General features: G+C 39.5%; 2 protein-coding genes across 9 annotated transcripts in view; one reads left to right on the top strand and one right to left on the bottom strand.

Annotated features, from left to right (window-relative positions):
• Positions 1–2,117, bottom strand: part of GARIN6 (golgi associated RAB2 interactor family member 6) — a 43,620-nt gene extending 41,503 nt beyond the window's left edge. The window contains exon 1 of the mRNA XM_070586832.1: positions 1,941–2,117. Within this exon, the coding sequence (XP_070442933.1) occupies positions 1,941–2,117 (177 nt within the window). The remainder of the gene's footprint in view (positions 1–1,940) is intronic.
• Positions 1–26,391, top strand: CCDC125 (coiled-coil domain containing 125). 8 transcript variants are annotated; one of them, XM_008509031.2, is made up of 13 exons: positions 1,180–1,449; positions 1,735–1,832; positions 5,830–6,179; positions 8,864–8,922; positions 10,145–10,231; positions 11,063–11,140; positions 11,904–11,989; positions 16,205–16,287; positions 17,782–17,897; positions 18,685–18,792; positions 19,861–20,035; positions 23,660–23,790; positions 24,620–26,391. In XM_008509031.2, the coding sequence occupies exons 2-13, from the start codon at positions 1,792–1,794 to the stop codon at positions 24,941–24,943; spliced, it is 1,638 nt and encodes a 545-aa protein (XP_008507253.1). In that variant the 5' UTR covers positions 1,180–1,449; positions 1,735–1,791; the 3' UTR covers positions 24,944–26,391. The 8 variants fall into 8 exon arrangements, with proteins under 8 accessions (XP_070442927.1, XP_008507253.1, XP_070442928.1 ...); XM_070586826.1 differs by lacking the exon at positions 1,735–1,832 and having other exon boundaries at positions 1–1,449; XM_070586827.1 differs by lacking the exon at positions 18,685–18,792.
• Positions 26,392–26,896: the final 505 nt, after the last annotated feature.

Genomic DNA, 26,896 nt, shown 5'->3' on the forward strand with positions numbered 1-26,896 from the left:
GGCAGGTCCTCTGAAACTGCTGCCCTGCCTTTATGCAAAAATGGCTCCACTTATTTTAACTTTTCTCATCTTCAACAACGGTGTTGGAAAACTCAGATATCCACATGAAAAAGAATGAAGTTGGACCCTTAACTTACACTATATATAGAAATTAACTCAAAATGGATTAAAAACATAAATGTAAGACCTGAAAATATAAAACTCCCAAAAGGAAACATAGAGGAAATATCTTCATGGCATTGGACTTGCCCATAATTTCCTGGATATGACATCAAAACACAGGCAATAAAAGCAAAAATAAACAAATTGGATTTTGTCAAACTTTTTGTTTATCAGGGACAAAATCAACACAAAGGAGTGCAAAGGCAACCTAAGAATGAAAGGAAATATTTGCAAATTATCTATCTGAATAGTGATTAATATCCGGGATATATAAAGAACAAGTACAACTGAACAATACAAAAAACAACCCAATTTGAAAATGAGAGGGAGAGAGGGTTTAAGAAGGCAGCGTGGGAAGATCCTGAAATCACCTCCTCCGACGGACACAACAAATCTACAACTATATATGGAATAAATCCCTATGAGAGGGACCTGAAAACTGGATGAACAGAGCCTCCACACAAAGAATAAAAGGATAAAATCAAGAGCCACAGCAGAGGCAGAGAAATGGTCTAGCTGAGCAAAAAACACACCCCAACCACAGCCATCCCCAAGCAGGAGGGATCGCAACTCTTCCCTGAGAAGCACCGGATTCCGAGCTCCACATCAGGCAACCCAACCCTTAGATCTACACGGGAGAGACAGCCCCCAAAACACCTGACTTTAAAAACCAAAGCGGGGTGGCCCAGCAGTTAAGTTCCCGGTCCGCTTCAGCAGCCCGAACTCCGCTGGTTCGGATCCCCGCGTGGACATGGCGCCACTCATCGGGCCAGGCTGTGGCGGTGTCCCACACAGACAACCAGAATGACCTGAAACTGAGATATACAACTATGTACTGGTGCTTTCGGGAGAAAAAAGAAAGAGGACGATTGCCAACAGATGTTAGCTCAGGGCCATCTTCCTCACCAAAAAATACCCCACAAAAAAACAACAAAACCTCAAAGGGGATTAGATCCAGGAAACTATAAACTGAGGAACTGTAGGGAACGGAAATCCCGCTGTTTAAAGGGCTCGTGTACACTCATTGGACCCAGAAGCCAGCGCAAAAACACCAGCTGGAATAAGCGCTAAGAACATAAGTAAAAGAGACCCACTGCTAACGTTAAAGATTCTGCCAGAGAGGCAGGAGTCAGCTGGGATTCTCCCTCCACCCAGACGCGGGCACAGGCCACTTTCGCAGCCCCATTACTGCCCGCTGACTCGGCGGCCGCCACCCGGCCATTCTGCCTGTCACCCCTGGGCGCCCCGCCCACCCCTGCGCCTCCGCGGAGCCTCCAGCCAGGCACGGTAAGAACCCCGCCCACCAGCGCGCCCCCGCGCCCGCAGTCCGCCCCCCCCGCCTCCCGCCCCGGAGCAGCCGCGCCCCCCTACACCCCCCGCCGCCGCCCCTGACCAGCCGCGTCCCCCCAGGCCCCCAGCTCCGGAGTAGCCGTGCTCCGGGTCGACCCCGCCCCAGGCGTTCGCAGCGGTCGCGGGCTGCAGCGCCGGGGTGCCTTGCAGCGGGTCCGGGGTCCAGCCCTGCCCGTCCGCCTGCCCGTCCAAACAGAAAGAGAAACCTGTTTTCTCTTTCAGCTCTGTGCACCAGATATCTTGGAACGCCTGTTGTGCACAAGGAAATGAGACACACATATGCCCTGCACTAGGGGTGTGTGCAACCAAAACCTTATCAGGTAGGAAGTTTGTCGTTAGTGCCATCCAGCGACCCTGGGTACAGCAGAGCGGAACCCAGCCGGACCTTTTTCCGGTCTTTTTTTTTTTTTTTTTTGCCTTCGTCTCACCTTCCGGCGCTGTATCACATAATGCTCCCCTGCTGTTCCTACGGTTTCATGGCCAATTTTTTGGAAGTAGGTGGCCAGGTCCTTCGTAGTCTGTGTTAGACTGGAAGCTCTGATGAAACCTGGCCACCGTGGGTGACCCTGCTGGCATTTGAAATTCCCGTGGTGTACTTTCGGCATCACAGCAACACGCAGCCGCCACAGTACAGGAGACGTGCTGTGGTTCCGCGACCAGGAAATGAACCCAGTGGCGGTGGTGAGAGAGCTGAATCTTAACTGCTACGCCTGAAAGGTAGGAAGTAAGGATTATTAAGAAAGTACAATACAGAGCTAAGAGGGCTCAGAGGCAGCAGAAATCACTTTTGGCCGAAGGGAGTGAGGAAGGCTGCTGGAGGAAGTGGCTTATGAACTGAGGGGGCCTGAGAGGAGAAAGCATTCTTCCTGTGGAGAATGGTACCAGCAGAGGCTTCAAGGTCACCAAGCTGAGGGCACCTGGGCACAGGTGCAGTCCCTCCTACATGGAAGCACCTATCACGCCCAAGGAGTACTGACAAATGAAACAGGGAATGAAAGCTGGAGTCTCATTGTAGAAAACAGGGTGACACTTACTTTCATTATATATGCCATGGGAGCCATGGGATGTTGTAGCGCCAGAGAGGGGCATCACTGGAGCTGTGCTTGGGGATGATTGACTTGGCAGCAGTGTGTGTGTAGGATGGCTTGGGAGTAGGCCAGATAGGGGACTATTGCTTTAGCCCGGAAGAGCAAATAAGAAATTCAGCCAGAGCTGTGAAGTTAATGTGCAAAGCAGCACATGGTTTTAGGAGATTTTGTGGACCTAGAGGACTTGGCAACTGAAGGGACCAAAGAGAATATAGAGGAAAAACAAATTCCAGAGTTTTGTGCCTGGGTATTTTGGAGCATGGGTGATGCATTTGCAAAAATAGAAGACTCAGGAGTATACAGGGATGAGGTTGGGGAGGATAATAAATTTGGTTTTGAACAAGCTGTATTTGAATTGCCGGCAGTATATCCAGTTGGAGATGCCTGTTTCGGAGTGTTTAAGAGTGGAAGCCAAACTTACACCACCGGGACAGGAAAGGGAAAGGAGCCCGAGCGGGCAGATGTGGCGCAGTCGGGGTTCCTGGGGTTGAGGAGCCAGGGTGGCCAGGCCTGGCTGTGCTGAGTCGGTGGGGCCCCAGCGTCTGCGGAGGAGGAGGAGGCTGAGGAAGGAGATTAGGTCTTGGATTTAGCAATTAGGAAGACACCAGTCACTTTTCAAAGAGTTGTTTTAGTGGAAAAGGAGGAAGATTATCCACAGTCTGCAATCTGTTCATCCTGTGGCCTTTCGCAACTGGCCAGAGCGCCGGGCCAGGAGCCAGAGAGAATGGTTTCTAGTTCTGGCTCTGCCACTGCCTGTGTGGTGTGGGGCAAGTCATGCATGCCTAGACTGGCCTAGGAACACACGTCCCTTAATGACACCAAAAGAACCGTTTATTCCTAGCAACAGCTAATCGTTCATACAACTAGTTCCATGGGACGTATTTCGGAAAATGCTGATATAGAGCCAGAATTTTAGATCCCTAAAGAACCCAAGAATCTTCTCCAGTTTTCTCATTTGACAAGTGAAGAAACTAATACTCAAATGCTAATTCAATAAACATTGATTTCCAATATATTATATCGATGGTGCCCAAAACAACCATACATAGTTATGCTTAACTCATTTTGGAGACTTGAAAATAGGCTCTGAGAAGTTAAACGACGTGCCCGGGACCACAGAGCAGCAAGTGGTGGAGTGAGATCTGAACCCACACCTCCTGAGTCGGCGCCTTCTCTGTCACACATTCTGCTGCGGCCCCGGTTGTCAGCACTGAATGCATTTAAAACTGGTTGAATGGAATATTAGCAACTTCAAATATTTTCCCTTTCTTAGAAGAAATGTATTCCAAAAGTTTAATTTGTGCTGCATTACATATTCATATTACTATTAGTTTATAAAAAGGGGGAGAGTACACGGCCAACAGTTCCTGAAGTTACATTTTAAAAACCAGTAGAGCACTGGACTATGTGAAAGCTCATTATGTTCCACTCTGAACAGCAGGAAGAAGTAACCATGATGCCTGAATGTACGTGGCACATTAAAAAATATTTTTAGCTAATCCTTCGATTGCTTACTCTTTCCTCTTACGGCTTGTTTCCTTTGTGTTGACCAATTCCATTTTCTTCACTGCGGGCTGCCTAACCCTGACCACAGCCTCCTTAACAGAAGTGTAAGGTTGCATTTATAAGGAGTTATTCTTTGATTTGATAAATAATTTCCTGTCTATCTTGACAAATAAAAATAGACAAACTTACTATTTTAGGAAATAACCTCGTAAAAGAACCAAGATGATTTTGCAAAAATTTGAGGAAAACAAGGAGTCCAATAGACTGTGTTGAATGTTGCTAAAACTAGCTATTTTAGACTTACTTTCAGTTCTATTTGATGTCATAAATAATAGAAACTTGGTTTACTCTATGTTCATCTCATTGAAATTCTCCAAGTGATAGAAGCAGTGGCTCAGAGTGTAGTGGTGGCTCTGACATCAGGGGTCTGGATTCAGAATGTGGCTCTTCCTCTCGTTAGCTGTGTTAACCTCTCTGTACTTCAGTTTAACTGTCTTCACTTAAACAATAATAGTATAGTAGTCCCCCCTTATCTGCGCTTTCGCTTTCCACAGTTTCAGTTGCCTGTGGTCTGAAAATATTACATAGAAAATTCCAGAAATAAACAATTCATAAGTTTCAAATTGTGCACCATTCTGAGTAGCATGATGAAATCTGGCCATCACCCTCCATCCTGCCCAGGTTGTGAATCCCACTTTGTCAGTGTCTCCATGCTGCGTCCACTACGTGCGTGTTAGTCACTTAGCTGTCTTGATTATCAGGTTGACTGTTGTGGTATCACAGAGCTCGTGATCAAGTAACCCTTATTTTACTTAATAATGGCCTCGAAGCGCAAGAGTAGTAATGCTGGCACTTCGGATATGCCAAAGAGAAGCCGTAAAGTCGTTTCTTTAAGTGAAAAGGTGAAAGTTCTCAACTAAATGGAAGGGAAAAAAATCATATGCCACTGTCTGGGGGAAGAGCATGGAAAGCAGAGGGAACATAAAGCTCTGGGCGGGAATGCCTGGCATGGTGGAAAACAGCGGGGAGGCCAAGGCCGAAGCCTAGAATGCGGGCAGGGCAGAGATGTGCGATGAAAGGGCCTTGGCTTGTACTCTGATTGCATGGCGAATAGTGCAGGGTTCTGAACATGGGCGTGGCCTGATTTGAGAGAGAGGGAGGTGTGCCTTCTTCTCTCCCACCTAACACTGTCCCAAACACAAAACCTCTGCTCATTGTGTCTGCTCAGAAATAGCGGATGAACCAAGTAGGAAACACTGTAGGAGCCCAATGCTCCTAAGTGGATAAAGGGCCATGAAGGCACAGAGGCAGGATAGTCTTAGTCACTGGAAGTCTGGTTTTTCACAGACTATTCTGAATTTCATACAGCTCTTAGGTTTGTGAAAATCGAGCCTTTTCCTTTATAAGCCTGTATATCAAGAGTGTTCTGTTTCCTTGGCAAAGGCTGATCTGCTTCCATGTGATGAGTAGATTATTGGAATCAATGAAAGCCTTTCCTGCTGCCTTACAGTTCACTGCAATCTTGGAAATAAGAAGTTGGATTTTTTTCTTGCCTAAAAAGTCCTGAAATGTTAAATACCTTGAATTGGATTGCAAGGGGCAGCTGTGTGCTGGTGCATTGCTGGGAGAGTCATGCCTGCATAATGCAGAATCTTTTCTTCCCTGGAAAACCCAACTTTTGTTAGAATGACAGCTTTCTAACTACTGTTTTTCTTAACTACAGATCACCTGTTATTCCTTATGGTAAAGACGGCGTCTGGCTGATGAACAGCGTGGTGAGGCCGCCGAGGGAGGCGGAGGTGCAGACCTGGGAGACGGAAGAGGATGACATGGCGGAAGGCGATTTAGGGTATGGCCTCGGAAGAAGGCCCGGTGGCATTTATGAAGTGCAAGTTTCACGTTTATTTACATCTAGGAAAAGATCAGATGGAAAGGACTTTAGCCCTCCCCCGTTTGCAAGAAATGAGGAAGAAAAATGTGGTGCCATTTTTCAGTATCCCAAGCATAAGAGCTTGCGAGACACATCTCCTGAAGGGTCCAGAATTTCCCATTACAGACGACAAAGTAGCGCCGGTAAGAAGGCCTAGTCCTCTCCTTTCTCCTCCCCTGTGAATTTTATCAGTGCTGTCACCCTGACAACACATGGAAACGGATCACTGTAGTGGATTTTAGAAATTTATCTTTATTCACTTCTTGGGATTAGTGATAGTACAAAAGTAATCGATGTTTCTGTTTCCAAGTCTTGTCCACATTGCAAAGTACAGTAGTCACATTCTGCCTTGATACCTATTTGTTAGTGCTGTCAGTAGGTGATTGCCTACCTAGCTTTTTTTGTGGTGTAGTGGTATGCTTCGTTTATCCTTTTTTTTTTCTTATTCCACAAATGTTTATTGGGTGTCCATTACGTGTCCAGGACAGCTGTAGGCTCGGAGAATATCATCAGTGAACAAAGTAGTCAAAGGCCTTAATGTCATGGAGTTCACGTTCTAGTAGAAGAGACAGAAGATAAACCTACAAGTCAACAGCTGTATAGTATCAGGCAGTGGTCAGTGAAGGGACAGTGAGTGACTGGAGGGCTGGGGTGCTGCTGTTTCAGGCGAGGGTCAGGGGAGGCTTCTCTAAGGACATGAGTTTGAGCACCGGAATGAATCAGTGCCCAAGCCAGGTGTTCATCTGAGGAAAGAGTGTTCCAGGTAGAATACGTATGCTTCCATTTATTTTAGGGATATCATGAAATTCTCAAAAATTATCGAAACAAAATTAATCTTAATTTATTATATCCAAAAAATAAATTATGTCTTAACTTAAGGAAAGAGTAAAATTCAGAATCATATTGTGATAGAATGTTACAGCTCCAAAATGATTGGGAACCAAGCACAGCTCTTTTTTTTTTTTAAAGATTTTATTTTTTCCTTTTTCTCCCCAAAGCCCCCTGGTACATAGTTGTGTATTCTTCGTTGTGGGTTCTTCTAGTTGTGGCACGTGGGACGCTGCCTCAGCGTGGTCTGATGAGCAGTGCCATGTCCGCGTCCAGGATTCGAACTAACGAAACACCGGGCCGCCTGCAGCAGAGTGCGCGAACTTAACCACTCGGCCACGGGGCCAGCCCCCCAAGCACAGCTCTTTTGTGGCCCAGTCTTTTGTAATCCATGTTGTAAAACTTCTCCCTCCAAAGTGGAACGAACACATATTAGAACAACACAAAAGTAATTTAAGAAACATGGTTTCAGATTTACAAAAAACATGTTGCAGCTGGAGATCTATCCCCATCTTTCAAAATCCTTCGTGAAATTAGGATGGGATTATTTATGTATTTTTCTTCCAGTTCCTTATCATGCATAGGTGATGGATCCTGTTTTGCAAGCAAGATGTTGAAAACTGGACATGATGCTGAGATGTCTTTATAAAAACATGAGGAAACCCCTGGGATATAAACAAGATGTAATAGTGATAGTATGAGCTCCTATTTTGTTGGGTTATGAACTTTTGTCTTTTTATCAAAATTGACCTGATCCTAAGTAAGAATATTATCTTAGTTTCCTATTACTAGTAGGTAATTTCCAAATTACCAGAAATTTAATGGTTTAAAACAACACAGATTTATCATCCTACAGTTCTGTAGGTCAAAAGTCCAAAAACAGGTTTCCCTGGGCTAAAATCAGGATGTAGGCAGGGGTGCATTCCTTCTGGAGGCTGTAGAGGAGAACCCACTGCCTTGCCTTTTCCAGCTCCTAGAGGCCACCTGTGTTCCCTGGCCTGTGGTCCCTTTCCTCCATCTTCAAAGCCAGCCATGGCTGATTGAGTCTTTCTCAAGCTGCATCACCCTGACACTGACGCTCCTGCTTCCCTCCTTCGTTTGTAAAGACCCTTGGGAGTCCGTTGGACCCATCTGAGTCATCCAGGACAATCTCCTATCTCCAAGTACTTAATTCCATCACACCTGCTGAATCCCTTTGGCCATGTATTCACAGGTCCTGGGGATTAGGATGTGGACATCTTGGGGGGCCATTATTCTGCTCACCACAGGTGTTAACAGAACAGAACCTGTCATTGCCAACCCACTGTCAGTTTTGTCTCTCCTCGGAACCCTGGATCGTCAGAGCAAAAACATGATTTAGATTTTGTCTTGGATGCTGTCATGTTGCTGAAAGTTCAGAATAGCAAAGAAAAAAATTTTGAGAAATTTTTAATGTCCTTCAAAGATATTCTTTCTAAATTGTTTTTTCTTCCTTTTATTTCATCTTATCTTTTTGTCGTAGTTTACCACTTTAATGTTTTTATATTCCCAGTGAGACTGCAAGGAAAATGACGCTCGTGGGAAGCTCAGTTTCATGTCTCAATTGATCACATTAAGGGGAGGATAACTGAAGTAAAGGAGACTTGTAGTCACTCTCTTTGGAAAGAAATTAAATTCAGGTTATTTCTTAGATATCCATTTCACTATATTGATCAAACTTAAGTCAAACGCCAAAATTTATTTATTTCACTCACCAACATTCATGTTTTTTATATTGTGTTTGGATGTAGTAATTAATTTATTAACAACAGTTTTAATTTAGGGCCCTTTTTTTAGAGTCTTTTTATTCAAAAGTATGTGTCTTTTCATTTGTGAAACATTTTAAGCTACTTATTTTATCATTATTTGGTTTATTACAATTCTTTTCTCTTTGCAATTTAGGAGAAATCTGTATTTGATATTTTGTAAGCAAATTTACTGTATTTAAGTAGTTAAAATATTCAACTTTTTGTCCTAATAGATTCTAGTTCAGAATTGTCAAATGTCGAATTGAAGCGACGTCTTCAGGAAACTTTAGAGGTGGGTACTCTAATGGAAAAATTCTCATGTGAATAAAGTCCACCAATAGATATTTTGTGTAAGTAATACTAAAATTGTCTGAAAGGCAATTCTTGATGAACCACAGTGTAAAGTTCATACCTTTCAACTGGCCTCCTCTGTTTCTTATCCTCCTCATCTCTCAAAAAGGCTATTTATGTGTCCTTTTGCCCCTAATCCTCTACTCCTCTAATCTCCTCCTGGAGAAGACACTTATCACTTCCTTCCATCTGTCTTCCCTGGATGTATGGCTTGAAATAACCTGGCGTAATTTCACCCCTTTGAACTTAGAAGACTAGAATGTGTCCCAGGCCGTCTGAGGAGCAGTCCAGCCTGCTGGGAGGAGGGTCTGTACGGGGCGCCTAACCTTCAGGAAGCAGGAAGCCTTGTTAGTGTGTGTGTGAGATTCTTCTGGTGAAAGCTACTTTATCGGTTTCCTAGGGCTGCCTCAACAAAGTACCACAAACTGGTGACTTAGAACAACAAAGATTTTTCTTTCTTTCTCATTTCTGGAGGCTAGAAGTCCAAAATCAAGGTGATGGTGGGCCGTGTTCCCTCTGAAGGGTCTGGAGGAGAACCCTTCTTTGTCCCTTCCTAGCTTCTGGTGGTTGCTCCCGGCAATCCTTGACATTCCTAGGCTTGTAGCTGCATCGCTGTAGTCTCCACCTCAGTCGTCATTGGACCGTCTCTCCTGTGTGGCTATGTCCAAATTTACCTCATCTTTAAGGACACCAGTCTTTGGAATGGGGCCCACCTTAATCCGTATGACCTCATCTTTACTTAATTACATCCGCAAACACCCTATTTCCTAATAAGGTCACGTGCACAGTAACAGGGGTTAGGACTGAAACATTTCTTTTGGGGGGACATAATTCAAACTACAACAGCTGCTCTAGCTGTGTGAATAAGTGTGTGCTTATTTTATGTGGTCCAAAGATTTTTTTCAAATTATTAGCTGTGTGGCTTAGATGGGTAAGAGCAAAAGATTTTGGCTTTCAGTCGCAACTGGCACCTGATAGTGAGGCTCTCAAATTTAGCCTTTCTGGTCCACTTATAAAGCCTAGAGGAATTTCCAGCCTCATTCGTAAGGTCAGAGTGCTTTGAATGAAAGTGCTTGTTGAGCTTAAATGTACACCGTGCAAACTGACCATTTTGGGTTGCGTATCTTGCGGATAGGAAGGCTAATTTTTATTTCTGTCCTCAGGAGGTAGAAATTTTAAAAACTGAACTTGAGGCATCTCAAAGACAACTTGAAGGTAAAGAGGAAGCAATGAAAATTCTTCAAAGCATGGTGAGAAGTTATTTTTAAACTTTTATCACTCATACATTTCAATAATAAGTGATATGGTTTTAGCTTTTAAAACAAAAGCAGCAGTGCTTAATATAATTGATTTTCTTTTTTGAGGTATAGATTTTTTTAAAGCTTTGCTGAGGTAGAACTTACATGCCATGAATTTCACTCATTTTAAGCATACAATACAATTCATTTTTACTAAGCTTAGAGTTGTGCAACCATCACCACAAAGTTTAGAACATTTCTAACACCCCAAAAAAGGAAGCTCGTACACATTAGAAGTCGCTCCCCATCCGCATCCTCAACCCCAGACAAACACTAATGTACTTTCTGTCTTAGAGATTTGCCTTTTCTATTTCATATATATATAGAATCATACAGTATGTGTCTGGATTCTTTTGCATCTGGCTCCTTTCAGTTAGCATGTTTTCAAGGTTTACGCATGGTGTAGCATGTGTCAGTAATTTCTCCCTTTTTATTGCCAAATAATCTTCCTTTGTCTGGATACTGTACAGCACATTTTGTTTATCTGTTCACCCCTTCATGGGCCTTTGGGCTTCCACTTTTTGGCTATTATGAATAACACTGCTATGAACATTTATGTGCAAGTCTTTGTGTGGGAAATTCGTTTATTATTCTCACATTCACTGAGAAAGAGCTAAATAAAAATCTTCTGACTTTTGAACTATCAAACTCTAAAAAACGTGGTCCCTGTGGCAATTCTCAAGTTAATTTCCTCTTGTCTTAAAATAAAAATATGAACGTCACCATGCCTATGGGAGTGATTCGAAATTTAATTTATACTGATGCAATTTTTGTTTTTCTTAGGCAATATTTGGCAAAGCTACAAGTCATACCCAGGCAGTGCTTCAAAAGACTATGGAACAAAAGAGATCCTTGGAGAAGGTATTTGTCACTTTGAGCATGGACTTGTTCCATCCCAAAAGCTTTCAAATAGCACTTGTTTAAAATCATCGTACTAATGGCTGTGTCGTGTGTGCATCCCCTCTGCTAGTTGTGCTTTAGTTTCATATGGCCGCTTCCCTTTTGGTCACTTCACGTTTCAAGTGGTCCTTTTCCTTGGTCACTTACAATCCAAAATAGATTGTCACATGGGCAAAGAATTAAGGTTTATTTCCCCATTTTAAGGTATTAGGAGACCTGCCAAACTGGCATTTCCTATTTTCTTCTTCTTTTCCTTTTTTTTGTCCTCCACTTGCCTGGCAAAGCCTGCCTCTTTCTGACCATCTCCTCATCACTGGAAAGGCAGTGAGGAGTCACCTTAGATGGTCACATGCCTGTGCCTGTCGTACCCTCCCTTGCTGGGACTGTCCTGGGCTCAGACCCCAGGAGTGTGTTTTGCTCATGGGGTCTGCATGGGTTGGGGGCGGGGGCGATGAGAAATCTCACTAGGTTTGAGCCAGCAAATTTTGAAGCTAAACAATCTGAAATTTTCCCTCTAGTAAGCAAGCTTTGGCAAAGGTTTTTTTGAGTGCTAAAGAGGCCTGTTATATGTGTTTACAAATGTCATAGGCTCTTTGAACGATAATTTTTTTCTTTTTAACCTATTTCTGTGAAATGATTAAATGACTTATTTCGGCTATTGACATTGTCTTGCAATGATTTATTTCTAATAATTTTCCATGAAAGTGCTGTTTTCTTTCTATAGGAAATAAATGCCTTGCAGTGGGAAATAGAATTTGATCAGAATAGATTTAAAAATATAGAGGAATCTTGGACCCAAAAATATGACAGGTTTGTATATTATTATTCCATAGTTTTTCTTTGGAAATCTTTAAAGTGTGTGTAATTCAAATACAGCTTAGGCTTTCTTCTTCTTTGAGCTAAGTGTAAATATTATAAAATTCTAATGGGTTATTCACTTACCAGTTCCATATTTTTCTGTTAGTGTTAATTAAAAAAAAAATGTATGGTAGAAACTTAAAGTACAGTCTGAGAGTCATGTTTCCCAAGTTATTTTAGCATTGGCACTGTTTTTTCAAATGCAGTCTTTTGAGCAAGACTTTTATTAGTGGGAATTTATTTAATAACTTTAAATTATAACATACATTTATTATAAAGTCAGTCGTTGAGAAATTGATTTGATATCTGGGATTATAGATGGCTTTAATACCTAATTTTTTAATTAATTTCTTTTTTTTATTGAGTTCGTAATAGTTTACATCATTGTGAAATTTCAGTTGTGCATTATTTCTTGACTGTCACCACATAAGTGCTCCCCTTCACCCCCTGTGCCCATCCCCCACCCCTCTTCCCCTGGTAACCACTGAACTGTTCTCTTTGTCCATGTGTTTGTTTATCTTCCACATATGAGTGAAATCATCTGGTGTTTGTCTTTCTCAGTCTGGCTTATTTCGCTTAGTATAATTCCCTCCAGGTCCAACCACCTTGTTGCAAATGGGATGATTTTGTCTTTTTTTCTGGCTGAGTAGTATTCTGTTGTATGTATGTACGCCACATCTTCTTTATCCAGTCATCAGTGATGGGCACTTGGGTTGCTTCCATGTCTTGGCTATTGTGACTAGTGCTGCAGTGAACATAGGGGTGCATATGTTACTTCGGGTTGTTGATTTCAAGTTTTTCGGGTAGATACCCAGTAGTGGGATAGCTGGGTCATATGGTATTTCTCTCTTTAGTTTTTTGAGGAATTTGCATACTGTTTTCCATAGTGGCTGCACCAATTTGCATTCCTACCAGCAGTGTGTGAGGATTCCCTTTTCTCCACACCCTCTCCAACATTTGTCATTTTTAGTTTTGGTAATTATAGCCACTTTAACAGGTGTAAGGTGTTATCTTAATGTAGTTTTGATTTGCATTTCCCTGATGATTAGTGATGTTGAACATCTTTTCATGTGCTTATTGGCCATCTGTATATCTGCTTTGGAAAAATGTCTGTTCATATCCTCCGCCCATTTTTTGATCGGGCTGTTTGGTTTTTTTTGTTGTTGAGTTGTGTGAGTTCTTTATATATTATGGAGATTAACCCCTTGTTGGATGTATAATTTGCAAATATTTTATCCCAATTAGTGGGTTGTCTTTTTGTTCTGATCCTAGTTTCTTTTGCCTTGCAGAAGCTCTTTAGTCTCATGAAGTCCCACTTGTTTATTTTTTCTTTTGTTTCCCTTGTCTGAGAAGACATGGTATTCGAAAAGATCCTTTTAAGTTTGATGTCACAGAGTGTATTACCTACATTTTCTTCCAGAAGTTTTATGGTTTCAGGACTTCAAGTCTTTGATCCATTTTGAGTTTATTTTTGTGTATGGCATGAGATAATCATCTACCTTCATTCTTTTGCATGTGGCTGTCCAGTTTTCCCAACACCATTTATTGAAGAGATTATCTTTTCTCCATTGTATGTTCTTGGCACCTTTGTTGAAGATTAGCTGTCCACAGATGTGTGGTTTTATTTCTGGGCTTTCAGTTCTGTTCCATTGATCTGTGTGTCTGTTTTTGTATCAGTAGCATGCCATTTTGATCACTATGGCTTTGTAGTACGTTTTGAAGTTAGGGATGGTGATGCCTCCAGCTTTGTTCTTTTTTCTCAGGATTGCCTTAGCAATTCTGGATCTTTGATTGCCCATATGAATTTTAGGATTCTTTGTTCTGTTTCCATGAAGAATGTCATTGGGATTCTGATTGACTGCATTAAATCTGTAGATTTCTTTAGGTAGTATGCACATTTTAACTATGTTTATTCTTCCAACCCATGTGCTTGGAGAATTTATTATTTCTTAACTTTTAATTTGAGATAATTGAAGACTAACAGAAAAGTTGCAAGAACAGTACAAAAAATTCCTATATATCTTTCTCCAAGATTCTCCAGATTTTAACTCTTTACATTTGCTTTATCGTTCTTTCTTTCCTTCTTTCTCTCTTTGTAGTTAAGTATATAGATATAGATAGAATTTTTTTTCTAACCATTTAAGAGTAAGTTGCATATATAAGCCCTGTTGCTCTAAATCGTTTAGTTTGTATTTTTTTAAAAATGGACAGTCTCTTTTATAACCATAGTGTAATTATCAAAATCAAGGCCTTAACCTAATACTATTATTTAATCTACAGACCTTATTTATATTTGCTGATTATCCTAATTATGCCCTTATAGCAAAAGAGAAAAACACTTCCCCTGCTCCAGGATCCAATCCAGAATCACACATTGCATTCAGCTGCCATGTCTACGTTTTAGTCTCTGTTAATCTGAAACAATTATTCAGTGTTTCTTTGCCCTTGACATTTTTTTGAGGACAGGCCAGTTACTTTATAGAATATTCCACAATGGGGATGTCTGCTGTTTCTGGATTCAATCTGGGTTATGTGTTTTGGGCAATATGACCATGGGAACAGTGTTCTATTCTTAGTGCATCGTACCAGGAGACCTGCGACGTTGTTCTGTCCCGTTCCTAGGGTGTGATTCTTGATCACTTGGTTGGGGTGTGCTGTCTGCCCTCATTCTCCACTGTAAAGTCACTGTATTTCCCCTTGTAATTAATAAGCGTCCTGTGGGGAGACACTTTGAGAGTATGTAAATATACTGTGACTTAGACTTTCACCCACTAGTTTTTACATCTACTGATTATTCTGCCTGAAGCAATTATTGCTACGATGTGCCAATGGTAATTTTCTAATTCCATTATTCCTTCTACATTTATTTGTTTGCATTTTACTGTAAGAAAGAGCTTTTTCTTCTCCCTCTTTGTTTGTTTATACCAATATGGATTCATGGATTCTGGCATTATTCAATGGATTAAAAACCATTACTATCATAATTTCCTTTGATGCTTAAAATTTTCCAACGTCCGTCAATGGGAACCCCTTCAAGTTGGCTCCTCTGGCTTTTGATGCCTTCCTATTATTCTTTGAGCACTTTCTTGCTTACACTTTTTCAGAATTCTGTTTGAAAATCACAGACCTGCACTCTTAGGAAGAGGTTGTGCTAACAAAGGTGCTTTATTCTTCAAGGTCTAAAGACCTTGCTTGAGAAACCTATTTCACCATTTTAATTAGTTTGTTAAGTAATTCATGGAAGAAGAATGCCTTAGGTTTACATTTCACTTTTAACTGAGAAGATTTAACATCATGACCACCATTTTAATGATCTGAGGCCAATTCTGAGCAGAGCACATAACATTCCCCACAAACATGATCACAAAATATTTTGATGGGTATTTTATTAAAAGTTGTAAATTGACCAGATGATTTGGCTTCTGTTTTTAATTAGAAAAACAATTTTTTTAAGCCTCTGATCCTAGGCAATTTAGGAACTCTTATAAGTAATTCCAATTTTTATTCAATAAATAAAGTTCCCTATGTATCTTTTTATTTTTTTGCTTTTTTTAAAATTGAGATATAATGGACATATAACATTGTATTAGTGTCAGGGGTAACATAATGATTTGATATTTTTATATATTGCAAAATGATCACCATAATAAGTCTAGTTAACATCTATGACCATACATAGGTATAAATTTTTTTCTTGTGATAACTTTTAAGATCCACTCTCTTAGCAACTTTCAAATATACAATACAGTATTATTAACTACAGTCACCATGCAGTACATTCCATCCCCGGGACTTATGTATTGTACAGTTGGAAGTTTGTACCTACTCTGTATCTTTTTATGCAAGTTTTGAAGGTGGCGTAAGCATATAGTTGGTGTTCAAATGGTTATTAAGTTGATTAAAACTTTAGTAAAGAGAATGAGTATTCAGAATGGATGCCTTAGAGGTATTTCTGATTCTGATTCTCTCTCCACTAGGTATACAGAAGGGTTACCACAAAATCTTACCACACTCCTTTGAATACTCCTTGAATACATTCAAGACTGTTTTGAAGTAGGAAAAATTATATTTGGGTTTTTGTGTTTTAGTTATGGGATAAAAATATTCTCATTCAACTCTGAAGTGTTAATGTTTTAGTTATTTATTTGGAGGGTACTTTTTTCCTAGGCTAAACTGTGAAAATGAAGTCCTCAAGGAAACTCTGAAACTGAAAACAGAAGAAATTAAAATGCTCAAGTCTGAAAATGCAAGTAAGCGTGGCATTTTGATGATTCTGTAAAAATATGCTACCAGATCAGTTTTATATAGAATGCCCTGTGTTGAGAACACATATCAGTAGACAAAGTGCCAGTATTTCGAAGCAGTTTATTTAAAGGACAAGAGAGAGGAGAAATGCATCAATTAGGTTTTTTTAAGTTAAAAAAATTTTGAGGTGAAATTCACATAAAATTAACCATTTAAAAGTGGACAATTCATAACATTCATAATATTGTGCAACCGTGTAGTTCTAGAACATTTCCATCACTCCAAATAAAACCTCATACTCATTGAGCAGTTTCTCCCCATTTTCCTTTACCCTTTAGTTTTTATGCTCATGTCAAACAAAACGGTGGAGCACCTGATGTTGGAGGAACCTGAGTAGGGTGTGTTTCATTGGGACACTAGTAGGAAAAGTTTATAATTGTTTAGTTATTCAACATTATTTTCTCTCAGAAAATGTCCAATGACTTTATTACTAATACAAATATTCTTAATTTTTCAAGATATTTGACTCATTAAGAACTTGAAATTTTTTATGTATATATGTGTGTACACACACATGCACACACACACACACACACGTGTGTCTCTCATATAATGAGCCACCTTATGACAAAAGTTAATGAAAGAATATTAAGGGGTTTTAAGAATATTAAAGTGGTACCAACTTTTTATAGAATTTTAAGAGGAGATGTTGATTCTCTCTTCTTGGCAGAAGCAGAAACTTCTTTAAAATAGAAGAAACTGGTTTAAAGTGGTGGCTTGAAGGGGTCAAAATAAGCTCTGAATCAGGTCACGGGCCCGAGAGAGGCACTTTCTGCAGTGCAGAGACTGTGGCAGCGCCCCTGGGTGGGAGCTGCACACACAGATGGTGCTTCTCAACGCCAGTGAGTTGAGCTGACAGAGATTTCTCCTGTGTTAGCTTAGTTCTCAGCACAGAAGCTGCTCATGGCCACAACCCCTCCCCCTTCCTCTCTACCACTCCATCCTGACGCAAGAGGGGAAAAGTTACTGTTTTCTGCTCTCCAGGAGATAGCAGGACCTCTCTTATTCTCAAATGATTTATTTTTCTCATAATAGAAAAATCTGATAGTTTGGATAGCTGGTACATTTGACATAATACATGAGATCTTACCTGGTCGTCTCACTAACCACGAAGTCTCTGAATAATTTGCCTTTGTCTAAGTTTTCTCTTTGACAATCCTACAAATTTTCCCAGAGTAAATGAAGATCAGGCTTCGGTTGCAAAGTTAAGATACTTCCACATTAAAAATAACATTTTATCTAGAGTTATATATGTATTATCTCACTTGATACCCACTATTCTATCAGATGGATTTTCTGGATGGAGCTAGATTTTGTGGGAAGCATCAACTGTATATGCATTGATTGTAAGAAATGAGGATATGATGTTGGTGTAACTAGATTAGGTGAGGCCGGAGTCAGACCTCATAACTAACACTTTCTTATATGGCCCTTCCTAGTTTTGAATCAACAGTATTTGGAGGCCCTCGCCATGCTTGGTATCAAACAGCAGAAGATGGCTCAGGAAAACATGTGTCATGATGAAAGTGGCTTCTCAGAAGTTTCAGGTCTTGAGGTAGGTAAGCAGGTCTGAAAGTTTATCAGAAAGGAAATTTTCTACTTTTTTTTCTTTCCACCATTGCCGTCTGCTACGTGTTCTAGGGTAGCACCATGTCTAGCAATTTGAGGCTGAGTGAGAGAGGCCCATGGGTTTGCCCAGGTCAGTTCTTCAGCCTTTCTGGTATCACACCCTTCATGCATGACATTCTTAGACATTAGTGGACGGGGATGTGCTAGCCGCTTTCTGCCCCTTTTATTTCTTATTTTTACAGTTTTAGCAGCAGCTCTGTTAGAAGTGTCTCACATTACAAGATCAGAGAGTAGTATTTTTGGAGTGGAGGGATGACTGTTTTCCTCATTGCCATGAAAATTCACTCGTCATTTCTGAGTATGCAACTCCCCCTGGCAGGGGCTGGCGGTAATGAATGCTGGGCCACAGGGCCAAGCCCACATGGATGTTAATATTTGTTAGGTCAAGTTCCTGCCAGTACTCAGAACTATAGGAAACTGGTGCCAGGTTAAAGGTTTTGGAGAGTGAAAAGAAGGAAAGTAGAATTCCTTTATGTTTTTGATCTAAGTAATAACATTCTTTGCTCATTTGTAGTTAATTTCCATTTGGAAATCCATCCCCAAATCCTGGTCTCAGCTTTCTTCTTTTTGCTTTCCTCTCTAGTTTCTTTGACTCAGATGCTTGAATAGAAATGTGCATCTGTGTGTGTGTGTGTGTGCGCGCGCCCCTGTGTGTGTGTGTGTAGCTAGGCAGTGTGACACTTAGTCACGGGATAATGCTTTTGGATTTGAAGCTTGAGGTCCTCGGAGCCTGCCTCTGTCATGGTCCCAGAGGGAGCCCCTGTTCCTGTGCCAAAATGGCAGCGTCCGCTCAGAAAACGTTTCTGCAGCTCAAACAAGAGGTATCAAATTACCAAACAGTAAAAGCTTTGCTTTTGTTTCTCTGTTAATAGTAGAATAAACGGAAGTATCTGCAATAATCAGCTTTATTTTAGTAGTCATTGGCTATAGAACTTATAATTTTATATGATAGCATTAACATATAAACTGGATTTTGTTTACATGCTTCCAAAATACAAATAGTACTTTGCACAATATCATTGCCATGTAAAGTTGTTTGCTTAAGTTTGTAGTTAATATTTCCAAAATTCTGTTTGTCTATACATAGCCCTAAAATTACTGTATATTAGAGGAAAAGGTGCACTTACGCTTAAAGTCACTAGGATCCAGAACACTGATTAATGGGGAGATAAACATGAAGTTTATTAGCAAAGCAGCAAGGTACAGTGGGAGGAACCTTTATACCAGACAGGCCTAAGTTTGAATCTCAGCTCCATCATTTTCTAGCTGTGTGGCTTTGGACACAGAAGTTAAATAGCGGGTATTAACGAGTGTGGAGGGTTGTGAGAAACAGAGGAAGTAGACATATTTTTAGCACAGCACCACGCACATGCTAGCTTCTAAACAAATGTTAGCTGCCACTATAATTAAGGCTTTAATAACAAATATAGTACATGGACCATAATTTTAAAAATATTTGACCGTTACTGAAGGTATGGAATTTAAAGTATTCAGAGTATATGGGAAAGCTAACAGCTAAACATTAACAATTCATTAGGAAAAGTATAAGATTACATAGATTAGAGTCGAGGTCATCTATCGGGGGTATCTGAAAGCTGATTTTCATTATTTTCAGTGGTATTGTCTGGACTGGCCCAAGGCAGAATTGAAATGCAGCCTTTGGCATCCTCCCTTTTTCCTCGTTGGGCAGGACACACACAGGGCCTGTCTAGGGTGATCTAGTTCAGAGTGGGTAGCTACTGCAGAAGAGAATCAGCAAGAACTAATTACTTTAGGCAGATGAAATAGATCAAAGACAGGAGACTGCATTTGCTAACCTGATCCAGTATCGAGGTGAGAATTGTTCTGGTTTTGCCTCTTACACCTCTCAAACTTTCTTTCAAAACCAGTTGGAACTTTTGCAGAAGAGTAAAGAAGAAGCTTACATAATGGCAGATGCATTCAGAATTGCATTTGAACAACAGTTAATGAGGAAAAATGACCAGGCATTAAGATTGACACAAATGGATAAAATGTGTAAAACATCAACAAAATGGATAAAATGGAAGCACCTTAAAGAGCATGGTAAATATGAATTATAAGGGCAATAATCAGGCATAATTTCAGTTGTTTTTGGTTATAATCAAAGTTGATTAAGCACAGTTAATACGATGGAGAATATAATTGAAATTTTGTATATCACTGTGATTTATTTAAAAATTTAGAAACCATGGGAAAAAGGGGGTCATTGGATGTTACATATGCAGATGAGCAATTGGGATCAACAAAACCATAAAATAACAGGAGAATCTCTTTTTTAGTACTCTTCTATTTCATTGAAACAAGACCATGTTTAGTGGAAAAAATTTATAATTAGAGCCCTTGATGATTAAAGGGCAATTGCCAAGAAGGAAGTAATATTGAAAATGACAGTGAAATCCAACATTAAATGTATCTATCTAATTACATTCTATTGAAATGTGTGATCCTGAAGAGACATGAGGGTTAGAGAAAAAAATCTTAAGTTGGACAAATTAATAAAATATTCTTATAAAAAATGAAACAGAAGTTAAGGTTTAGGTTTTGGTTCACAAGCCTATCAGAAGTCCATGGCCAGGAGGGCCGTCCCTGTGGCATAGTGGTTAAGTTGGACGCACGCTGCTTTGACAGCCCTGGTTTGTGTGTTTGGATCCCAGGCGCAGACCTACACTACTCATCAGCCATGCTGTGGCAGCAACCCACATATAAAGTGGAGGAAGACTGGCACAGATGTTAGCTCAGGGCTAATCTTCCTCAAGCAAAAAAAGAGGAAGATTGGCAACAGATGATAGTTCAGAGCTGATCTTCCTCAGGAAGAAAAAAAGGTCCGTGGCTATTTTTGAGTATCATTGTACTAGTGTAAACCAAGTAGATAAAAATGGCCTGAGAGAATAAAATTACAACTGACGTAGGTCCTCCAGTATAAACAAAGTAGCTATTATTTTCTAGAAATTTTGGTTTCCCTAAATGGTCAATATCAGTTTTCATTTATCAGTATTATGCATAAAATTCATATAGCTTCCATTTAAAATTCCAATTAAATTCCAGTTTGAAACCACTATGAGTAAAGATTAAAGTGAAGTTTATAAGACGTTTAAATGTTTTAATATTAAAATTCTGAGATGACTATATTTCTAAATATTTTCTACTATGTCAAATCTCTAATCCCAATTCCAATGTCTTATTTTCAGATGAACTTCAAAACTAATAAAAATCTTACATTAAAAACAAAACTTTTAATAGCAGATACCTATTCTGTTTGAAATATTTCAAATAGTATATATTAGTAATAGTATATGGGTCAAGTGTTGTGAATTTTAGCTTTACTTTACCCATCTCTTTGCTGAAATGGTTAAGAAGTAGCTTACAGGGATAATAAAATAGAAGTAGTAAACAAAAACTATGAAAGTAGATAAAAGCTGATCCTAAAGGCTATATGTTTAGAGTATTCATCAGGTGGAAGTCAGGGCAAAAAGGGAAAATACATTTCTCAACTCTCATTCTGAAAGAGGCATTTCATGTTGCCTGAAATTAACTCCTAAAAGCATTTTCTGACATGAGACTTACAGATGCCATTGAGCAAATATAATGGCTAAGTCCTCAACAGTCACTTACAATAAATATAAAATCATTATTTATATGGCTGTTTTCTTTAATAATCCCTTGATAAAAGCTGAAGGTATAACCTTCATGTCAAACTCAAGGTAGGTGATTTGCAAGGGAATTAAGCTAACAGTTCGTGTATTTAGCCTTTTAGGAATCAGTGGCAAACATTAAGAATTCTAGTTCTGTCATAGACAACAGATGTGCAGGTGATCTTCCTTAGGCACCCCTTTCCTCAGCGAGGCCCTTGCTGGGAGCTGGACTGCAGAATATTTACAGGGATACTCTGAGGACAGCCTTGGTGTGACTGAAGGCAAATCCCTTGGGAAATCTGATCTTAGTTGTTTTGTTGGTAGGTAGGGAGTGATGGGAGAAAGAAAAGGAGGGGAAAGGTGTGGTTAATCTTATGAAAGCCTATCACATTCTGTCACCCACATAGAAGGCCCCCAACTGTGCATGGAGGTTGGCTATAAGGATAGTGCTATGTAGACAAAGCTGGGTTTTTCTTAGGTAGATTCATATTCATTTCAGCACTTGAGTATGTACTTATTTTATATTCCAGAATTCCTGCCTTTCTTAGCCATTGACAAACCTCAGGAACTTTTCCATAAAAAATATTATTTGAAAGGTATAGCTCCCAATCTTTCTTTTCCATTAAGGTACTGAGAGAGACTAGAAGAAGAATTTAAAATAATTAATTTCTCTCTGAAAAGCCGTTACAAGTCCATGTAAGTTTCATTAGCTCTTTGTGAGTTTCTTAGTGACAAGTCTTTGATTCATTTTATTAGTATAGCTCAATAATCAAGAGGCACAGGATGAGTGTTACAGGTCATCTTCTTTTGTTTGGTTCAAGTCTAAACTTTTCTTCTTGATGTGGCAGCTTAGACAAGTTCTGAGAGGTAGGTAATTAGCATGTTTCTTTTTTTAGACTGAAACTAGAGCACATATGAATCCACTCATCAGAGCTGGTGAGCACGTCAACTTGTCTGGCTGTGCCCTTCGCCGCAGTTGCTTGCAGAAGAGGTCAGGCGTGAGCCCGAGTCACTGTGGTTTATCAGAATTGAAAGGGGATTGTCCCTTATCGCCTCTCAGTTTCCTATTAGGCCATCCAGAGCATTCCAAAGACATTCTTGAAATTTTCTTTGTATAAACCTGTAAATGTTGTACCTTCTGCTACAAACTGCATCCTTTCTGTGGATGAAGGACATCGGTGTACATATTTCAGGGCGTGGACTCTTACACATTATGTCAATACCTGGGCTACATGCTTTCAAAACTATGTATGTTTTTTTATTATGGTAAAATCTACATAAAATTTACCATTTTAACCATTTTTAAGTGACATGAAGGACATTCTCTTCATTATGTAACCATCACCGCCTTCCACCTCCAGAACCTTTTCATTTTCCCAGCAACTCTCTTCCCGTGAACACTGTGCTCTATAATTTAATGGCACAGCAACCCTGAGGCACAGGTACTATTATTCTCATTTCAGAGGCGAGGAAATGAAGCTCAGAGAACTTGTCCAAGGTCATGCAGTTAGTATGTGGCTAACTGAGGGTTCACGTCCAGGACTTTCTAGCTCTGGAGCAGAGTTTGCGTAATTCAGAGGCCACCTGCGGCCTGCAGACACATTTGTTGGATCTGCATAAGTGTTCTTAAATAATGTGGATAAGTGACTGACACTTAAAACTGGGATATTTCACATACAAATCTGGATCGCTGGCTCCTCTGGAAGACTGAAATGATCTGTAGCTTGGGCTGCGTTCTCTCCCGAGGGGCAGTGGTTGTTGGGGCTGAGCGACTGTGTGATGAGACAGCAGCAGGCAGGGCGTTGCTCTGGGTTTTCAGTGGCCCTGTCACCTACGTTTGCCATCCTGGCTCTAAAGTCTGGGCTCTTCCCACTACATTGTGCTGCCTGACGCACTCGTGCAAGAGGTCTCCTGAAGAGGGCAGCTTCCTGACTGATCGAGGAGTGAATGAGCCCGGGTTCGTACTTACCTCTTTTCCTAGAACATCTGAGAGTGTCTTTTTATGTCTTAAGTGGATTTTCATGTTTAATTTTAGGATTACCATCACAAAGTAGTAAGAAGACCTTAGGGCAGAAACTATTGGGTATGCTCCCTTCAGAAAACACTTCTAAGAGGACTGAAGAGCAGGATAATCCTCAGGAAGTCTTGAAGATGCTAATAGATTTGGTTAGTATCTTTGCTTTCTTTTTGTTGCAGGTTGTGGTTAAGCTATTTTTTTTTTTGCTTCCTATTAATTCAACTCTTTATCACCCCATATTCGCCTTTTAAGCCCTTTTCCCAGCTGAGGTACCATCCTCCAGAGTCATGATCTCATTTCCTTAAACTCCCTGCATGCTCTTCCCACTTCTCCCATCCATGTTCTTCTTGTGCAAATTTAAAGCTCCACTTGTGAAAAAGGGGGCTCCCCGTCATTAACTCCAGATATCTCTGTCATCTGCACTTAGACATACAGTTCATGACAAGACATCCTTTTTATTCAGGAATTTTTAAAGTGTTCAAGGCACTTCCTCTCAATGATTATATCCTTTAATCATTACCATAAGCCTGAAGTCAGTCCCATTATCCCCATGTCAAAGATAACTAAGAGACTCATGTTATATGAACATACTTACCTAGAGAAGCCTGTTAAAGTTATCTGCATATAAATATATAAAAGTTTTATATAACTTCAACATTCTTTTAGAGAAAATAAGCACATGTTGATATTATGTATACATACATACACACACCATGTATATATTTGTCCCCCCTCTCTTCAGATGACTTACAAAATTTTCAACAGAAGGAATGCTGTTTTCTGTTCTTGCTTTAAAAAAAAAATCCTCAATAACATGCAGCATGCTGCTTGGGAGTTAGTGGACACCTAATTAATTTATTCACATTAATTGATGTGACAGATTGATGATTGAACATTTTGATGAAATATTTCTGACGCTAGTTCTATATTCTGTGATTTATTTACTAACTGGCACATTTTTAATTTCTGCGCATGCAGCTGAATGATAAAGAAGAAGCTTTGGCTCATCAAAGGAAAGTTAGTTATATGCTTGCTCGGGCATTGGAAAACAAAGACACTGCCTCAAAAGAGAATAAAGAAATAAGTCCTATGAAAGACAATTTTCCATTAAGAGACCCTTGGCAGAAAACTTCAGAATTCTCTGTTTTGCATGATCCTGTACATTCAAGTGCTCAAATTTTTAATTCTCTGGGCTGCATTCGTTCAGTCCAGAGCCTTCATACAGATCAAAACTACACAGGAACTCTGAAAAGATCCCATTCTTTGCCACCAAATATCGTGTTTGGAAGACAAACCAGTTGAAATTAGAACTGAGAGCTGTTTACATCAGGAGCCTTTGGAAAAGGATTGTGTACATGTTGCTACATCTCCAGAAGTTATACGTTTTCTGGGTATTTCTAAATTTTAGGAGTAAGCTTAAGTACTGAAAACATTTTCTACAAGAAATTTATTAGTATTCTGTGTTGACATATTTTATTTATATATTACATTACTATACTTTAGGAAATTTTTAGTATTTGCCAACGTCAAAAATAAAGAAACTCACTTTTAAGAAATACAAAAAAGTAGTTATTTATATTGACTATTGGGATCTGTGACTGGCTGGCTTAAGCAACAATATAATAGTAAATTAATGTTCTAAGAAATAATGCCTAGGAGTGACTGATGTTAACTTTTGAAATACATTTATCTTGTTTTATTTTTGTTTTTCAGGACTTTTCATTTGCCATATAAAGTTATAAAATAATTTGCTTAATTTTACTTCAATGAAAAAGTTATTATGGTGGGACTTTGGCAGAAGTCTATTCAAAGGCATTGCTAGTTACCTTCATATCTTCTGTTTTTGTTGGAATGGTGACATTTGGTAGCCAGAGCTCACAGAATTCTGGCACTCAGACCATTCACACTTAACTTCCTGGTTTTGACACTGAATTTTAGGCCATTTAATTTTACTTCTCTTTCAATAAATATTACATAGTAATAATCTTTAATACCTTTTAAGAATATTCCTATATTAATAGCATACAACTATGTCAAAAGAAGTACATTACATTGTCAATAGTTACAATAAAACTTTTGTCTAATTATCATCTCTAGAGAAAACAGAAGATATGGCTATACTTAAATAGATGAGATAATAACAGGGTAATAAGGTAACAACATAAACCATTTATAAAGTGTTAAAGGAACAGCATTCAGTTGGCATTAATAAATAATAATAAAAGCTGAAAACTTGGCAAATAAATTTTGAAAAATGGAGGAATGATAAGGAACTACTGTTACCAGATATTAAAATGTATTGTCCTGATAGTAATATCAAGCTACCTTATTTAAAGCAGTGTGGTACCAGCAGGTCAATGGAATACGATAAAGACCATACACAGATCTAGTATATATAATTTAACATAAAATAAAAGGTAAAGAAAGATTTGGGATGATTTAACAATACCAAAATTGGAAGTGTAAAAAAAAAAAAAATCAAATTACAAAAACTAGAAAGCTTCTTTCTTACTATGTGTGTATATGCATGTAATACATGTGTATACAGTCGTGGGCCACACAATGTTTCAGTCAACAGTGGTCCCACAAGATCAGTATCAGATAGCCAAGGGGTGCAGTAGGCTATACCATCTAGGTTTGAGTAAGTGCACTCTATGATGTTCACACAATGACGAAATTGCCTAATGATACATTTCTCAGAATGTATCTCCTTACTGCAATTAAATAAATAAAATTTTTAAAAGAATGTATCTCCATTGTTAAGTGATGCATGTCTGTAGTATATACATAAAACAATATATAAATTGATAAAATTTGTAATGCTCCAGTTGACAGATGGACAATCTGAATCAACGGGTCACAAAAGAGGGATTGTACATGGTTAGCAAACATGAAGAAATATTCAAGCACAGTAGAAATCAAAGAAATGTAAATTAGGAGGAGATATCAAATTAGCAAAGATCACAAAAATTACGTGAGTGCTAGAGATGATAAGGTCAAACAGATACTTCAGCGTTGATGAATATATATATTTGAGATCCTGCATTCAGTTTTTGGGGGTATACACTCAGAAGTGAAATTGCTGGGTCATACGGTGATTCCATTTTTAATTGTTTGAGGAAATGCCACAGTCTCCCTTTGCAGCTGCAACATTTTGCATTCCCACCAACAGTGTACAAGCGTCCTGATTTCTGTACACCCTCAACAACACTTGTTATTTTCTGGAGTTTTTTTGATAGTAGCCATCCTAATAGG

Source organism: Equus przewalskii, chromosome 20, assembly GCF_037783145.1.
Source record: "Equus przewalskii isolate Varuska chromosome 20, EquPr2, whole genome shotgun sequence".
In the NCBI taxonomy this organism is placed as follows: Eukaryota; Metazoa; Chordata; class Mammalia; order Perissodactyla; family Equidae; genus Equus; species Equus przewalskii.

Coding starts and splice junctions, on each gene's coding strand:
- CCDC125 (XM_008509031.2), top strand. CDS start 1,792: ATGCCCTGCACTAGGGGTGTGTGCAACCAAAACCTTATCAG. Junction 16,288..17,781: donor GCTCAAGTCTGAAAATGCAA/GTAAGCGTGGCA, acceptor GGCCCTTCCTAG/TTTTGAATCAACAGTATTTG. Junction 17,898..18,684: donor CAGAAGTTTCAGGTCTTGAG/GTAGGTAAGCAG, acceptor TTGGATTTGAAG/CTTGAGGTCCTCGGAGCCTG.